The 19972-nt window shown below is 33.0% G+C and overlaps 1 protein-coding gene across 1 annotated transcript; it reads left to right on the plus strand.

Moving 5' to 3' along the window:
- Window positions 1–1677: 1677 nt before the first annotated feature.
- Window positions 1678–19745, plus strand: tin (tinman). The gene is made up of 3 exons (XM_075288621.1): window positions 1678–2458; window positions 16982–17733; window positions 18810–19745. Exons 1-3 carry the CDS (start codon window positions 2280–2282, stop codon window positions 19205–19207), a joined length of 1329 nt encoding a protein of 442 aa, XP_075144736.1. The 5' UTR covers window positions 1678–2279; the 3' UTR covers window positions 19208–19745.
- Window positions 19746–19972: the final 227 nt, after the last annotated feature.

Below are 19972 nucleotides of genomic sequence, written 5' to 3' on the forward strand. Positions count from 1 at the left end.
TCATTTGGCCCTGAAGTACAAAAATATAACAGTAGTTATCGACATCTGTTTTTAGCAGACTTTTTTTATGAGTGTACCTTCAATAAACGTAGATTGTTTACAATACCACAAAACACAAACACAGGTAATTTCAAATGCGTTTTGTCATATATTTTTTCAAACCTATTATTTTTCATGTTAGCCTAGTACTGAAACAGGCGATTAACGTCCAAATGCATTATATCTTAATTTACAATTAATTATTATTCGAGCTATATGGACAAATAACTTGGTTAATAGAACCATTGAAAAGAAACCGCCAGATACAAATCTATACACGCCTAGACTGTACATGTTTCGGTGTGGAAAGGTTCATTCGCCCGAACCGAAACATGTACAGTCTACGCGTGTATAGATTTGTATCTGGCGTTGTCTTTTCAATGGTTCTAAGTTCATTCCAAGTTCATTAATCTAATTTGTCCATATAGCTCGAATAATAATTAATTGTTTTTTTCAAACCTTTACCACGTGGCCATTTGTTGTTGCACACTTTATTTATTTCAACCCTTTGCTATGATTTGTTGTTACGTTCAAATAATTTATGCACACAGACAGACTGTCGCCAATCACGTTTTTCAATTTACGCGAAAAACAAAAACTCAACCGTTCGTTACGAGTTACTTCCACAGACTGATCTCTCCATCATACATTGTTGAATAAATACCCATTCTCTTGTTCTCTTTTCGCTCTTTCCATTGCTCAAAATTATTCAATTTCAATCACAAAGGTGATTGGATCAATCACAAAGGTGATTGGATCAATCACATGTGTAACTGGAAACGGAAAATTTTTCAATCACGGTTGTAATTGAAAATTATTTCCGGATTGATTAACAAATTGATTGAATCAATTAATATTTGAATTGGAAACGTAACAAATATCAATCATTTTTTTAACTGGTTTTTATTCGGATTTGATTACATAGTTAATTGAATCAATTAACATATTAATTGAATCCATTTCCAAATTCAATTAAGTGATTAATTGAAAAAATTTCGGTGATAATAACAAGTTTGGAAAATGTCATCATTACTTTACATCTTAAGTTTTTGAATAACTTTTAGTTTGGTTGCTTCACTTTTATTCATAGCATGCTGTTACCCAAATGAGAAGAGGGAAAAATTGTCCTTAATAGCAATTAGTGAGATTTTTGTTTTAATTAAAAATTTCTTTCACATATTTTATTATTAGATTAAAACACAACTAATGTACGAGGAATCGGTTGGAATTAAAACTGTTCATTCATTGGCGGAGAGTTTATGCAGCCATTTTTATATCTCAACAAACCGAACGTTGCAAAGGGAGGAGCTACATGTTGTTGGTTTTTTGCTGATGTGGTACCCGTTGCAGTGTTGCTCTAATTCAATACCAACAGTCTTTGCCAAGTACAAGCAAACAAACGAATATAATTCTTGATCGCATAAAATTCTGCCATAAATTAAATTTCCAGTTGTTCCCAAATCGGGTAGCCATTTTTGTTTCTCATCAAACCAGTTTGTTCCACACATACACACGTACACCTTTAACTACATGGGCCGCAATGAATGAAGGCACGAACCATTGGTACAAAAACGAGAAACACATGCTAGAGATCTTATTCGTCTGTTTGTTCGTTCGTGCGAGAGGGTGGATGGTGTCGTGGTCGTCGTTAAGATGGCTTGCTGGTGGTGGTTTCATTGCCGTTTACATGCCTGCCTTTTACAGTTAATTAACTAAGCACTCGTCTGCTGTGGAATCTCAATCAGTTATTTAGATGTGCTGACAAATTGCACACACACGCACGCGGCGTTCCACTCGAAAACGGACCCGTTTCTTCCTCCTTATTTTCCCCTATAGCGTAATTTGGTTTCGCGAACATTTCCGCTCAGTGTTTTTTTGTACATTTCTTCCTTAAGCCTCGTTTAACTTTTGCTTGTTTCCATATCCAGAGTTGACAATTAGACTAAATCTGTCAAGCAATCGAAGATATCGCGCAAGTGCAAAAAACAAAAGAAAAACAATAAAATTGCTTCCCATGCCTAAAGTGGCCCTTGGTGGTCGAGCCGGTCTTAAGTGATTTCATTTCAAGTGTTTTTATTTTGTCTGTAATCATTAGTTTTATTATCATAAAAGTTACAAACCAACAATAACGAAAACAAAACCATAAACTCTAGTGTCCTACACCAGAAGAATTAGTGAAAAGTGAAAGAAAAAAAAAAAAAAAAAAAACAAAAGAAAATTGGATTTGCATTTTAAACAGAATGTTACAACACCAACAACAATCATCACAAGTGGCTCAAGGTTATTATGACTACAATCAACCGAGTCCTGGGAGTATCACAAATGCGGATTCATTGAACAATACACCGTTCTCAGTTAAGGATATTTTGAATATGGTTAATCAAAACGAAGACTACGAGGCATATGGCACTATGGAAAGGTGAGTGGTAATAGTTATATCGACACAAGGAAAATATATAACCGATTTCCAGATAGTTTAATGATTTTCTAAGTTGAAAGATTATCGATGGATGATGGATTCCTAACAATAGTAAAATTTTGTTAAAATCTTGTAAATTGTAATTTATGATGAGACTACAAAATTTTCGTGAAAAATGTATTTTACTATTGACTAATATTGACCTATTTACAAAGATTATGAACCAAATATTAAAGACATATTTCTTCAAAGTAAAAGTTTATAATACTCATCTTTAGATATACCAGATGTATATTTCGAAATTCGTATGTGCACAGAAAAAAAAATTCACAAAAAATTTTCCATTTAAAGTCTTACTTGAGTTTTAAAAATCAATCACAAAAATTATTAGTATCATTTAATTTCTTGTTTTCTTGTTTTCGCTGAGCGATACCTTCCGATTACAAGAAGGTAGCAACATTTCAGTCTATATGAGCCGACTTAATCCGCGATGAGCCACCGTCGTGCATTTGTTAGCATACCCGCGTTGCATGCAAAGCTTTTGACATTTCTAAGTGTATCAATGCTTCTCTAATGGCGTTTTCTTTTCTTGTAAAAAATGCGTAATTTTTTTGCATTTTGCCCGGAAAATGTACTTTTTAGGTTCTTTTCTAAAAAAACAGGCAAAAGTGCGAAAAGGCTTTGAATTCTGTTGTGAAAATATCGCCACGCATAGGGGCAAATTACGGGCATTTTCAGCACTGCCAACAAACGAGAGTGCTGCGATTGCCCTGTTTCCTTCCTTGAATTCTTTTCTGCCCGCTGAAATGATAGCATTTTTTTAGGTTGCTGGTAACATTTTAAAAATGCGCATTCTGTACAGACAAAATGAAGGCAAAGCACTTTTTTTTTCTTCGTAAAGGTGAGTACTAAGTTCGAGTTTAGCCACTAAAGTGAAAACTAAATCAGTAAAAAGGGCATAAAATTATACATATTTGTTGCAAATTTTATTATAACTTGATGGGGAATAGCCCAAAGCAAATTTTCACAAAGTTTGTATACCTCAAAATGGATTATTAAAGAAAAGTAATCGTGAAAAAATTACGATTTTAGTGGCTAAACTTGAACTTAATACCCACCTTAATGTGAAGAAGGTCCCTCGTCAACTAGCTTAACATAGAATCGGACAGCACTCATTAAGGTAAGAGAGAAGTTCCACACCCGTTATACCAAAATGGACTGAATAGTCTAAGTGATAACGGAATGCCGTCATACCTAACCTAATATTCAATCCTAAAGTCTTTGCATGACAGCAGAACATTTTTCAACAATGATTAATATCAACACTGCTGGAAATATTTCGGAATATGTTACACGTGAAAACTATTTTATCTTCACACTAATGATTTTTGTATTGATTGCCAGCCAATGAAGTGGAGAATACAAGTAAGGATACATTTAAGACACAATTCTATTTTAAAATTAAGTTTTACGTACTTGATTCTAGGAAACAAATTTTAATTTAAATTAAGCGTTTTGTTTCGAGTAAACACGTCTTTAAAATAAAGTATTGAAAAACATCACCTTTTTTGAACGCTTTTTGGCTTTGTAGTCGAGATACAAAAAGTCAACACATTTAAATACGATTTCATTAAATTTCAGTTAATCTTGGTCAAACAAAAACTTTTTTTTTAATGATACCCAGTTTTAAGTCGAATCACTTAACTATAAGGACAAACCGACTTCATTGAAAAGTGTATCAACTATTGGACTAGGAAATAACTTTATATCTAAGAAATGCGTCTTCTATGCTATGCAAAATTCGCCCAGCAAAAAAAGCGTCGCCAAAAAAGTAGTGAAAATGTTCTTTTTGGATCCGGAAGTGGTGCCAAATTGACGCAGAAGCTATGAATTTAACATGGGCTTGTCATAGGACGGATTTCCACCATTTCAACAGACGCTGCACTGAATTTGCATCACTTCTTAAGGTGTGAAGCGAATTCAGTGTTTTGGATGTGAATTAAGAAATTTTGTGATATTTTGACAAATAAATAATTTTTAAAAATTTTTATGATTTTTAATGCATTATAACGCTTGAAAATATTTGATCACTTTTGTGATCAAATATTTTCAAAAATTCGAATTTTTTCTACAAAGGATTTAGCATTTTTTTCGGCTAAATTTATATAATTTGTACCATTTTATTAATTCATAATCTGTTTTTAACCAATTTGAAACAAAAACATAAAAATAAATTTCCCATTAAAAATATGAAAAGAGCGAGTTATAAAGAAATTGACTCAAATGAACTTCCTGTGTAGTTAAAATAAAGAACATCTTTGGAAGAGCATTTTTGGAAGTTATTTTAAAGTTGTGCCTTGAGAAGAACTTCCAAATTTTTTTGCTGGGCGCATTCGTATTATGAAGATTAATTCGTATTTTTTCAGCATATATGGTGCCTAACACAATGGCGCACATCGTTCATATTCAGCCTTAGGATCGATGTCTTTTATCATTTACATGAAAATAGAATCGGGAAGAAAATTGTTCCTCTTATGTCTCATATTGGTGGGAAAGTTTTAATTAATAAAATTTGGGAACATTGAAGGAAATATACACCTAGAGAAGGAATATGATTACCTCAAACATGTTTCAAAAGCAAAATGTTATTTTTGGATGGTGACCAAGTAAAATGTATGTCGCAACCATTTTGTCTCGGTAATTAGGTATCTGATTCCTTGTCATTGAGCTTAACATGGAATCGGGCAGCACTCAGTGATAAGAGAGAAGTTCACCAATGGACTGAATAGTCTAAGTGAGTCTGATACATCGGGCTGCCACATAACCAAACCTAACCTAACCTAGGTATCTGATTTCAGCAACCATATTTGCGAAAAACAGTTACATGGCCACCATCACCATTTTGTTCTTGAAACATGTTAGAGGTGATCATATTCCTTCTCTGCGTGCATGTATGTGGTTATCATAACTCCCAAAAATTGAATAGTAGAACAGTGTTAAATTATAGTAACAGTGTTAAATTGTAGTGGGGGAGGGGAGGGCTACGATCGCAACCATGCAACCATGATTACACATAAAGAAAATATGATGATAAATTATTTCATTTGTAGTTCTTGTTTGTTGCATTGTCATTGTGAAAACTTCATACAATTAGCTTTTTAATAAATTTTATTGTAAATATAATTATATAAAAAATTACACTTACAACTGTACATTACGCCATGATGGTGCAATATAATATCTTTGCATTGAATCGAGCTGTGCTCATTGATTCATACTCAAGGGATGGGTCCGGGATAAATATAAAACTCTTTTCGGCGTATTAAAATACTTTATATTAAGTTATTAAAATTGTTTTTATTAAAAAAGTTGATAACAATATGGTAGGAACTAAAGAGGCATTATTTAATTTTTACCCATAGTTGTCAGCTTAAGCGTAACTAGTCTTCATCTTTTAACGTTTTCTCATACGATGATGTTTGAAAGGTATTTTATTTCCTTCACTTTTACTTTCGACCCTCTAGAAGAGTGGCCTCCACAAAAATATTCCCATCCATTTTCGAGAAACAACAACAAATGGCGAATGAAGCAAAATGTGCCATTACCTCTTCCTACTGTGGCTGTTACAAAAAATCAATTGAGCGGCTAAAGCATGAGGTAGGTTTTTTTTTCAAAAACCACAGTTTTGTTCACTCAAGTACATTTTTCAAATGTCAAAACATATTTCAAGTGTCATACTTCAGTTTCGTATTCATAACCAATTTTAAATCGCTCGCTGGTTTCCTTCTACAAGGGATGATGGCAATCGTTTATGTATTTTTACTTATTTTTAAATTCACATAGCATGTGAAATATAGTAAGAAAGATTTTTTTTTAATTTGTAACAATTAATAATTCAATTAGTAATAATTAAACCTTATGTAAACTATATTAAGGGGCACGTAATATAGTGTTATATTAGGGAAAAATTTCTTGTCGTGAGGACAAAAAATTTTTTTTAGCATAGAAGACGGCTTTATGATATAAATTTGTTTTCCTTGTCCAAAAACTCTCCAATGAGGTCGTTTCGTTCCTATACATTAATAGAAAAAATTTCGTTATATTAACGAAATGTCCTAACAAAATCTAAATCTTAATTTTTTTGAAATCGTCCTTAAATTCGATGGTATTATATTAAAAAATAGGAGATGTCTTTCGATAATTTATAAGAATGAAGTGTTTACTTAGTTTCTACTAGAAATTGAGTCTGAATTAGGAATTTGAAGTTGTTCTTAACCAATTACACGCCAATACCATTTAAAATACAAAAAAACAAAAAAAAAACAAACAAATTTAAATTGATTTATATATTTACACTTAACTTCAGTTAAAAAATATAAAAAACAAAAAACATAAAAAACAAAAAGAAACGTTGCCTAATTTCATTTATAAACAAAGTTCTGCGATATTAAATTTTGCGAATTTTCTGTACTCAAGCGAGTACAATGACCGGGAATGGGTTAACACTTTTGAATGAACTTTAGGTTAGGTTAGGTTAGGTGGCAGCCTGTTGTATCAGACCCACTTAGACTATTCAGACCATTGTGATACCACAGTGGCGAACTTCTCTCTTATCAGTGAGTGCTGCCCGATTCCATGTTAAGTTCAATGACAAGGGATCTCCTTTTTATAGCCGAGTCCGAACGGCTTTACACATTGCATTAAAACCACTTAGAGAAGCTTTGAAACACTCAGAAATTTCACCAGCATTACTGAGGTGGGATAATCCACCACTGAAAAACTTTTTTTGTGTGTTCGGTCGAAGCAGGAATCGAACCCACTACTTTGTGTATGCAAGGCGGGCATGCTAACCGTTGCACCACGGTGGCTCCCTTTAATGAAAGGCAGATGAAAAACTATTTCATTCAAATTTGTTTCTTAGTATCAAGTACGCAAAAGTCAAATTTAAAATAGTGCACCCAGAAAACAAATTCGTTGCCTCAACCGAATTATTTGCCAACCGAAAGCAGGTGGTTCCATCAACTATCAATGATATCTGTCAGCACAACTAACATTTGTCAATTGTAACTACATGGCAGTATGTTGGATCAACTTTGCATTGGTTGTCGCAATTTCATATTAATTGTTTTGTTTGTTGGTGCAACCGCCCTCGATTTTATTTACTATTATCCTAACCAAATTCCAATATCAAATGAATGGGCAGACTATATTGAGATTTATTACAAGATTTACAATCATAATAAACTACGAAAATAAATACAAAAGGTGCTAACAACAAAGACTTTTGATCTACATATATGTGAGATCAATTTACATTACAATTTACAATTTTTTATAGATAATGTTTGTTTATTATTAGGTTGCAATTATGTGGTCGGACTACAGAACCTAATTTAATATATACTTGCCAGAAATTTCTTCCTTAAGCCTCTAGATATAAATACAAATCGACTTAGACTCGTCCTGTATTCTTAATACAATAAAAAAGCTCGCTTGCCGTAAAAAGTATTTGTGTTTGTTGGTGTATGAAGCCTGCAATTTTTATGGAAACTTTTGTAATATTCCTTTTTTTATAAATCGGTGCGATACTTACCTGAAGACAACTTCTTTGGGATAAACTTTATTCAATGTATTGCGGACTATTATCAAGTAAATGCTGTTACCCTTTTTGCAAATTTTGTAGCGTCATACCATTTACCATGTCGATGTTGATATAAATATTTATTTGTTGCAACAACTACCTTACGCCCGTCCTATAATTGAACTAAGATTCTATTAGTATACTCAACTTTTGGTTGTACCAGCCATTTGTTGATTCCCATGATGTAGATCTCACTATGCTGGTGGTTAGCTCAACAATTTTATGCAGCATAAAAGCAAATTTATCGGCATTGGTTATTGTAACCAATTGAATGGTTATGGGAATTTCGTTTTGATCCTGTGAACTTTTTTATGGTTGTGTTGGATGTATAATGGGGAAAATAATCAAAACATTGTTCTTGTAACAAAAAATAAGTTACTGACATCATTTCCTCATTGTAATTATCGAATTGCAACCAACCATTTCTCTGGGTGTGTATTAAATGTATCCTTACCGCAATTCTCCGTAATTAGTGTAAAAGAGGATTGACAGAAATTCTTGATTTCGTATTGAGAGACCACAGACCGATCTTCAATATAGTGCGATACAGTGCGAATTTAAAAAATATCCCGTGGTTCACAGAAAGTTTTGCACTGAACATTTACTAATTTTTGTACGAAACTTCACATTGATATACTGTTACATTTTCGTTAAGGCAACGAAAATATCATTAATAGTACGAACTTTTCGTTATTCAGCTCAATCTCAATCTCAATGACAATTTCATTCTTTGTTCTTTAAGAAAATTATTTTTTTGTTCCAAGAAATACTAATTATTTTACATTGCAAATCTAATACAAATAAAAAATTAATTAAAATCAAGAAATTTTTCTCAGATTGTTTTGAAAAAAAGGCTTTCCCAGTTATAAAGATTTCATCTCCACTTTAATTAATTTCGTACTGATTCCTCGTCAATGAAGCGAGAAAATAAAATAAACTGTCGTAGAAAAAAGTCCATCATTGGAATTTTCGTTGATAATTTTGAAAAAAAAAACGCAATTTTGGATCCAAGTAAACTTTTTAAATGTATATTTCACGAAAATACTCTAATCCACTAATCCATAGATTATGAGCTATAGTTTTGTAAAGAATATTGGAGTTAAACAGATGGGCTATTGGGAACATTTAGTGTTTTCATAACAAATCCAATTTGTATATTTGTACAATTAAAACAAAAAACGAAACCAACATAAAAAAGTATTTTAGGTGTAAAAATGGTCCAAGACCTTCTTTCTATTCGTATTGTAGATGAAATTATGTTTTGATGAGAAGACCCACGATAGATTTCTAGGAAATTTATACTGAAATTTCTGCGTCACAAAATCTTACAGTACAAAAAGGGCCACGATGACAAGACGCCATTGTCTGCAGACAATATCGGCATATCATCGTCATCAGCATAAGCATCCTCATCACCATTATTGTTGATATTTAAATGTTGGCTTGGTTGTATGTGTCTCGCATATATTTCGAGCCTTTTTGTTGTACATGCATATAATAATTATATATAAAACATTTAACAAACTACCTCCCAGAAATTAATGGGAAACAAAAGGAAAAAAAAACAGAAAAATATATGGACAGCTTTAGCCCATCATACATCCGACCATGGAGCGGAGTGACCGATCATTTTTGTGTTGTTTTTCGTCATAAATCTTGTTGAAAAGTTAATATTTATCCAATGGTAAGCCAGCAGCCACCACTAACACCAACTCTTCCAACCAAATAGTGCGGCAGCAAATATATGGTAGTAGGTAACACCATGGCCGCCGTCGCCGCCGTCAACATGGTCAGTAATAGTTTCGTTTCAAACTCAAATCCAGATGATCTTGTTACTTTTCTTTTGTATGTGCCTCTACGAAGTTTTGTTTTTTTTGTTGTCTTTAATTTTGCTGTTTTGTATTGTGCCTATCCATCTATGCGTCCGTCCGCTCGTCAATTGAACGCACCATTATTTACTCATAATATAATAATAACGCCTTTTCTAACGTGTATTAACAAACGACATTAGATAGTTGGACGGACGGAGCACTGCTGCTGCTTGGCCAAACGAACTAGCAACACGAATAATTCCTAAGAAAATAATATTTGCTTTACACCAAGCCAAATCTAACCATAGTACACCAAACCAGTCATACTGATGACGGGCTATAGTCAGGCAGACAAGCGAATTGACAAACAGAATGATGGACGGACAGAGAACCTCGTACGGAAACCTCGTACAAATACGTTTATTTTTTGCTTGAATAAATATTCAAAATAACCCGAATGATGAGAAATCCTATAAAAACATGATGACAGGCCAACTATCGTATATGCAGCTTCTTTTACATCTACTTCATCATAGTGTTGGATATCTGGTGCTCTCACTTGTACCATTGCACAGTGGGGTTTGATTGTACGAATGTGAAGGTTAGGATAGGTTGAAGTCATCCGATTATAATCTTTTACGGTCTTTCCAAAAATATTATCAGCCTTCTTAAGTTGATATTTTCCAAGTCTTCAGATAACTAGTGCAAAAATGTATTGACAAGAATTAACGATGAACATCCCAACAAAAAATGGAGCACTATTTCAGCAGGATTGTAAGGAGAGAGGCAGTACCAACTGTTTTTGTGGGCGATGTCCCGATTTATAGCAGCTTAAACATAGCGCTGATATAATTGCTCATTTCAATAACAATATTGCTCAGAAGTGAGCAATATTGTTATTGGTATGAAGGAAAACAGCACTACCTTTCGCGCATCTACACAGAAAAAAATTTCACGAAAAATTTTCCAATTAAAATTTTAATTGAGTTTTAAAAAATATTTAATTAAACATTTAATTGAATCAACAATTTTTTTTTAATTGAAACAAAAATCAATCACGAAAATTAATAGTATCAATTAATTTTTTAATTGACCTTCAATTAATTTCTTAATTGATACTATCATTTCTGTGATTGAAGACATTTCAATTAAAAATTAATTGGATCAATTAATTTCGTGATTGAATCAGAAATTTTTTTTGTGTGTATACTGTATGAATGACGTAAACGAATGATCATTGTGTTAAAGTTTTAAGAGGCAAATATATTTCAAATCTTCATTAAACATTAAAGTAAATTTGAAGTTATAAGAAATATTAGGATAGGTTAGGTACACCGAAAGAATTCTCTTCGTTATTTTACGAAACATTCTGCGTTAAAATTTCTTCATAAAAAGTACGAAACATTTTCTTTGAAATAACGAAGAAGTTTCATTGAAGTTGTAACATTTCCGTTCTAGGCATTAAATTGTCTTTTATAATGTGCTTGAGTGTATTCCTTTATTCTATTTTTTATGCAAGTCTATGCTACTTCTCATTTGGGTGATAGCACGCTATGAATAAAAGTGTAGCAATAAAACTAAAAATTATTCAAAAACTTAAGATGTAAAGTAGTGATGTCATTTTTCACACTTGCAACTACAACCAAATGCACTTTCGACTATAAATTTTTTTTCTAAAAGTTCGAACATTTTTCAGAAAAAAGTACGAACATTTTTCATAAAAACTACGAAAATTTTTCATAAAAAGTATGAAACATTTTCATAAAAAGAACGAAATTGTTTCATAAAAAGTACGAAGATTTTTCATAAAAAGTACGAAGATTCTTCATAAAAAGTACGAATTTTTTTCTTACAAACTACGAAAATTTTGGAAGAACTTTTCTTCGTAAAAAGTACGAAATATTTCGTACTTTTAATGAAAAGTTTCTTTGGTTGTAAAACAATGACAAATTTCGTACTTTTAACGAAATTTTTCGTTCTTTTTACGAAGAAAATTCTTTCGGTGTGATGTACTTTATAACTACAACTCACGAAATTACACCCTTCTATGAGAGGGTGTAATTTCGTGATTACACTCTCTCATAGTTTATTCTTACTATTTTTTGGGAATCGTATAAACATTTTCTTAAGTTGGGTTGTAGAGGATGACATCAATTTTGTGTTGAATTTATGTCCACTTAGACCAATATAGGTCCATTGTGATTTTTATACCCTGCGCCACACTGTGGAACAGGGTATTATAAGTTAGCGCATATGTTTGTAACACCCAGAAGGAGACGAGATAGACACATGGTGTCTTTGGCAATAATGCCCAGGGTGGGTCCCTGAGTCGATATAACCATGTCCGTCTGTCCGTCCGTCCGTCCGTCTATAGTCTATAGATTCCCGAAGGTTTTTATTGCTAATTGCTCATTTCAATAACAATATTGCTCAGAAGTGAGCAATATTGTTATTGGTATGAAGGAAAACAGCACTACCTTTCGCGCATCTACACAGAAAAAAATTTCACGAAAAATTTTCCAATTAAAATTTTAATTGAGTTTTAAAAAATATTTAATTAAACATTTAATTGAATCAACAATTTTTTTTTAATTGAAACAAAAATCAATCACGAAAATTAATAGTATCAATTAATTTTTTAATTGACCTTCAATTAATTTCTTAATTGATACTATCATTTCTGTGATTGAAGACATTTCAATTAAAAATTAATTGGATCAATTAATTTCGTGATTGAATCAGAAATTTTTTTTGTGTGTATACTGTATGAATGACGTAAACGAATGATCATTGTGTTAAAGTTTTAAGAGGCAAATATATTTCAAATCTTCATTAAACATTAAAGTAAATTTGAAGTTATAAGAAATATTAGGATAGGTTAGGTACACCGAAAGAATTCTCTTCGTTATTTTACGAAACATTCTGCGTTAAAATTTCTTCATAAAAAGTACGAAACATTTTCTTTGAAATAACGAAGAAGTTTCATTGAAGTTGTAACATTTCCGTTCTAGGCATTAAATTGTCTTTTATAATGTGCTTGAGTGTATTCCTTTATTCTATTTTTTATGCAAGTCTATGCTACTTCTCATTTGGGTGATAGCGCGCTATGAATAAAAGTGTAGCAATAAAACTAAAAATTATTCAAAAACTTAAGATGTAAAGTAGTGATGTCATTTTTCACACTTGCAACTACAACCAAATGCACTTTCGACTATAAATTTTTTTTCTAAAAGTTCGAACATTTTTCAGAAAAAAGTACGAACATTTTTCATAAAAACTACGAAAATTTTTCATAAAAAGTATGAAACATTTTCATAAAAAGAACGAAATTGTTTCATAAAAAGTACGAAGATTTTTCATAAAAAGTACGAAGATTCTTCATAAAAAGTACGAATTTTTTTCTTACAAACTACGAAAATTTTGGAAGAACTTTTCTTCGTAAAAAGTACGAAATATTTCGTACTTTTAATGAAAAGTTTCTTTGGTTGTAAAACAATGACAAATTTCGTACTTTTAACGAAATTTTTCGTTCTTTTTACGAAGAAAATTCTTTCGGTGTGATGTACTTTATAACTACAACTCACGAAATTACACCCTTCTATGAGAGGGTGTAATTTCGTGATTACACTCTCTCATAGTTTATTCTTACTATTTTTTGGGAATCGTATAAACATTTTCTTAAGTTGGGTTGTAGAGGATGACATCAATTTTGTGTTGAATTTATGTCCACTTAGACCAATATAGGTCCATTGTGATTTTTATACCCTGCGCCACACTGTGGAACAGGGTATTATAAGTTAGCGCATATGTTTGTAACACCCAGAAGGAGACGAGATAGACACATGGTGTCTTTGGCAATAATGCCCAGGGTGGGTCCCTGAGTCGATATAACCATGTCCGTCTGTCCGTCCGTCCGTCCGTCTATAGTCTATAGATTCCCGAAGGTTTTTATTGCTTTGAATCATCGAAAATAAGCCTTTTTATAAACCTCGTACTAAAAGAAGAAGAAAGAAGTTATAAACCAACTAAAAGAAGTCACGTCTTTAGGTCAGAATTAATACAAAAATTATTACTTTTTATTACTTTCAAAATTCTTGAACTCAGTTAAAATTTTTGGAGCAATACACCTATGTATAAAAAAGGGACGTTCGAAAATCACGATACCTATTCAAAATCCCGTGCGCATATTATTTCTGCTTTTGTTCTACCCAAATGTTATAATTGATTCATCGTTTGCCACAAAGGCAGCAGTTGTTCTATTTCTTTAAATTAAGTTTCTTTGTATGTGCTTGTATGTTCATCACACACTGATGTGCTGATGAATACATTGTCTTCCAAAACGGTCCTTGGTTCGAGGTAAGATTAAAAGAAAATTAAAAGAAATACATAAGATGAGAGGAAGTGGTGAGCTTAATTAATGATGTGAAAGTGAGAAAGATGTACGTAGCACGAAAATTAAAAAAAAAAAAAAAAATAAGATTACATTGTTTCAAAATTAGAGTGATCAAAATCGGTCGGTGAAAACCGGTTTTTCATTTTGCACCGATTGTCGGTTTCGTATGAAATCCCATTTTTAGTGGACCGGTAGAACCGGTGTTTTTAATATTATAAAAACCGGTTTTCGGTTTTTTATTTTCAACGTAAACTGAAATAAGAAAACATCCCGAAAGTGTTTTCTGCGCACTTCCAACTCGTTTCTGAACACTTCCAACATAGTATTCGTCCAAGATCTCGAATAAAATACGTTGGTTTCGTGCTTGTTTAATTAGGAGCGTATATTTTGTCAACAAAATCTATGACATTTCTTACGTTATTATAATTCGACTTAATTTGGTGTACCTTTCTGTAGAAAATGAGCTCTGTTTGTGAATATTTTGAAAAACAACAAAATGAAATCGAAAGCCAAATGCAGTATGTATAAGAAAATTTTTAGTTGTCGATTTTGAACCATCTTATATTAATAACATTTCAGAAATATTCACAAAAAGCAAATGAAACCCAAAAATAAAACAATCCAACATTTTAATGTTTATCCACGGTATGGATACCTCAAGGGATTTGATTTTTACATTAAAACATTGAAGTATTTTTCACTAATTTATATTAAATTAAGCGATTTTACTACTTTTGGGAAACCCCGGTTGGACCGGTTATTAAATTTTTAAAACACCGCCCGCCGCTTTTAAAAAATGATCCGGGTTTTTAGATCCGAGAAAACCCGACTTTCAAAAAAACTGGGTTTTTGATCACTCTCCTCAAAATCCTGTAAAAGAATCGTTGTGTTCAATTTTCGATGGGATTGTACTATGGAACTCTACACTTTTCCGTAACCTACTGATGATATTGATCAAGCAGTTCTTCGTCCGGGTAACAAGGGAAACCACAAAAGTTATGCACACATGTTATAATGTCTACAGAGGAAAGACTAAATGCTATACATAAAAAAACGAGTTTAAGGCAAATGAAATTACCTTTTGTTGTTATTTTATGTAGGAGAAAATAATCATTAGTTTATGACAAGTGGTGTAAAGTTTATTTCTAATTTATTTTATTTTATCTAAAATAAAATTTTAAGATTTAGATTTTATAATTATAAAAATTAAGTTCAAGTTTGATTAGAAATACTGAAAGACTATAAATAAAAATAAATATAGGAAAATATAAAATCCTACAAAAAAAAAAAATAAAGTTTAAAAATATCGTACACACCACTGTAAATCATTGAATGAGTGCCAAGAAAATCACAAAAAACCTATTTTTAAATTATATAATTTCCTCGTTTCTCAGACGACTAGGTCCCCACAATTCTTGGTTACCATCCATATTTGAATAATACCATATATGTTTGGTTGTCATTTGAGCCCATTTCATTCTTTTATTACACCCGTTTCGCTGCCAAATCATATATTTTTGCGTCCAGTATTTCAATCATATTGAAATTAAGTTATTATTTATTATAAGCTAAATTTAAATATATTTTGGTCAACATTTCATAGCCCCATTTTGATGTATAAATAAAAGGAGTGTGGTGAAGGTTTCAATATAGAAGATTCATCCAAAAAGAAAGATGATGTTTGATTCAATTTCACATTGATTTAGATTCCACTGTAATTACATTGACAGAATGCTAACAAGCAGGAGAAAGGACGTCAGTCAAACGTAGCCAACAAGAGTTAAAAACTGGAAAGAATCGGAGACCAAAAACCAAACAAAACAAAAAAAAAGATACATCGACAACTGAGAATGTGACGACAACGACAACAGGCGTCCAAGATCATTTTGTGCCATAAACGTTTATTTTTGGGTTTTGGATTTTGTGAATGTTTACTTTTCATTTTTGTCAAATCATTATGGGAGAATTATAATAATTTTTGTTTCTGCTGATCTTTTGGAAGAAAAAAAAAAATAAAAAAAATAATAATAATGAAAATAATACACAAACACACTCGCACAGAGTGACAAGCGAAGCGTTTGACAGACGGGTGGACAGACGGACCAACCGACGCTCATTCAGTCAATATTCACATATGCATGGGTAAATCAAACTAGAAATAACATTGAACACCCAACGAAGGTAGTCGAAAACGTTATTTGGTTAGAGATGACCAGTTTGGTTGTTGTTGTAACCAAAGACGGAACGCTGAATGCTCACATGCTCAGTACTCTCCATTCATAGGCAGACACACATGTGTGTACGGTAACTTGCGCGCCTGCGCCTTGGTGCTGTTAATTTTTCCCAACTTTCATTGTCATCCGCCCTGTTGTGAGTGAGTTAATATCTTTCAGAAGACAAAACCCCTTAATGAAGCGTGAAATGATGTCCGAGTAAGCATCCAAACAGAGATCGCAGCACTGCGACACAAATGACAAAAAATTTCGCAAGACTTTCATATTTGGCTGCCCATACCATGCAGTGCAGAGATTGTGCTGTTAGACATGTGTGGGCGCTTAGGGACTACCGACATATGTTCGCAGCGGGTTAATTTCCTCAGTAAATTGGGAAATATATATTGGTTGTGGACTTTTTCATTTGATTCTAATTACAATTTGTGTTTGTTTTTGTATTTACAGCCCATTACAAGCGAACTCTGGATATTCGAATGACTACGATACCCGTGGCTACGATCCCGCCCATACATTGTCACCCATGGTGCCACATGGTCATCACCTACCGCCTACGGCTGGAGGTCCATCACCGGCCCAATTTTATTCTAGTTATCAGGACTACAACACAACGCCTCTAATCACACATGCCACGCATACGCACCAAAGTGCTGCAACGGCAGTTGCCGCCATTGCGGCATCCTCGTCCCATCACCATCAAAGTTATCAGGGATATAATTCAGCGGCTGCTGCCGCCGCTGCCGCGGCCCATCAATACTATGTACCACCAACAGCCACATATCAACCGCCTGGTTATCCTGCCCAAACCGCCCAGTCAATCTATCACCAGTACCCCAATTATAGTTCGGAACCGTTTAATAGCCATCATGGAGGACAAAATATTTCGACGGCACTACCTCCACACATGGCCCACATTGATTTGACTCAGTCGAGTAGTGTGAAAAGTGAATATGTGCCAACACCCTATGTGACTCCCTCGCCCACACTGGATCTCAACAGTTCGACGGAGGTCGATTTGAATACACCTTCGTCGGGTCAAAAGAAATCACCGGTTAATCCCGCCCCAACATCGCTACACAGTCTAATGGAAACGGCTAACAATTCGAATTCCTTAAGGAATATCTCAACAGGTCTTGCTGCTGGAGCTCTATACGATCAAGCGTCGATGGTGGCGCGAACGGCTGATTTAAGTAGAAAAAGTAAGTACCTACAATTAATGAGTGTAAATATGTGATTCGAAATACGAATACAGTGAAAGCCCATCCAAAAGGGCTTTCTAGTTTCCAAATGGGGGAAAACTGCTTTTTGCGATTTCCACATATGTCATCAGTTCCCCTTCTAAGAAGATAATGATTAAATTTACTTCGTACAACTAAGTCTTTAATATTTTACTACTGATAAATTCATAGCGAAATTTTCCCTAAGTATTGACATTGCATTTTCTTCTCTATGAAGTTTCGAATTGTTTACTTCTATGTTGCGATTTTTCTATTTTCACAAAATTAAAAGACGAATAGCTGATTTTGGCCACCAAGAAAAATCGATTGTTGATTTGAAAAACATTAAAATCGATTTGGTTAATTATAAGCTTGTTTTTGTATAAAGTGGATAAGACAACGGTCACTGCACAAGTATTTTACAGAAATAATGGTTAGGTATAGTGGCAGCCCAATATTTCAGGATCACTTAGACTTTTCAGTCTATTGTGATACCACATGGTCAGTCTATTGTGATACCACATGGTAAATTCATTATTGAAAATTATTATCCGTGAGACAAAAATCGAAACCTGAATTCCAAGCCACACAAATCTTATCACACAAAAATCCTACTCTGATCTCTTAACTACTTTGCTAAAAACATAATCAACCAGTACGAAAAATTATAAATTTAAACTCGATTTCAAGTAAAAATTATGCCCATCTGCCAAAACCAAGTCTTTAAACACTTCAACATTTTTGAATGTTTTTCAATCTCAAAAAAGAAACAAATATTGAAATTAAAGATTAAACAAAAATATATATTTCGAATGTAATAAATATAGAAACTCCAAAAATGAATAGTTTATAGGCCTTTGGTCAAGCAGAGAAATACGTGTTCAACATTCCGGAAAAATCACATCCCTAATGTGAGCACGATGCATATTTATTCCGAGGGCAATATATTTTCCGGTGTATATAAGCTTGCATCATCAAATATTAATAACCTTTATAAACATTAGCTGTCTTCATAACTAATTCCTCTCTATAATATTTTTACATTTTCTTTATTTCAGAAGATATTTCACAGGTGACTTCATCCAAATCTGAACTAAGGAAAAATGGCAAACCCCGATCGAAACGTAAACCTCGTGTTCTTTTCTCTCAGGCCCAGGTGCTTGAGCTCGAATGTAGATTTCGCATGAAGAAATATCTCACCGGAGCAGAGCGTGAAGCCATAGCCCAGAAACTCAATCTATCGCCAACACAAGTGAAAATTTGGTTTCAAAATCGTCGTTACAAATCGAAACGTGGTGAAATCGAAGAACCAGCATCACTTAAACACAAAGTCGCCGAATTACCACCCCAAAATATATCCATGTGGGGTCATGCCGCTCAAGCAGCTAATCATCTGATGCAGCAAACAACAGCTCACCATGCGCATTCTCATCACTTGGTCCAGCATCCCATGTGATGATACAAGGATACTCATGGAGTTTTTATTATTATTTTATTTTTTCATATGTATTTCTTAAAAAAATGAATATATTATTTATTATCAAATGTTCTTAGTCTATGATAATGAAGAAACAAACATTTAGTCATTGTTTTGTAGCGTTTAAGAAGACCAAGAGGATTTCATGTGAATACTCACTCCCTCGTACACAACCACCAATCACAATCGTTTGTACCTCTCAAGAATTTATTAAAAAAAAATAAAAGTATTTTTGTAGCAATGAACTTAGTTGTAGTAAATTATAAATCAATCGATATTCTAAAGGTAATAAGTGTAATTGTAACTGTAATAAGTCATAAACAAATTGTGCCTAAATACAAATTAATGTTATTTTTAGTCGATGACGATAGGCCCAATGGGTGTGCCGTCATATAGGTTACCATATATATGTAACGTGTATTATTAATTCTAAATGTAATTTGTTATTGTAAATATATATACAGACATTCGTACAGATGCTGAGAAAAAACAGTCATTGAATAAAGAACAAAAAAAATCAACATTGATAAGAAACAACAAAAACCATTCATGCATTTTAATTTACCCAAACAAAGCCACTTAAGATTACGAACAATTACCAACCAACCTGGACCATTACTGATTTTCCGCCTAACAAAAATCACACATGAAATAAAGGATGCCACTGTGGTAGTCGTATTCACCTAGTGGCAGCTGGGTGATGTCCTTCTTAGTTTTGTTTTTCTTTCTTGTTTCCTTTGCCAA

This window comes from Haematobia irritans, chromosome 1, assembly GCF_050003625.1.
Source record: "Haematobia irritans isolate KBUSLIRL chromosome 1, ASM5000362v1, whole genome shotgun sequence".
Classification (NCBI taxonomy): Eukaryota; Metazoa; Arthropoda; class Insecta; order Diptera; family Muscidae; genus Haematobia; species Haematobia irritans.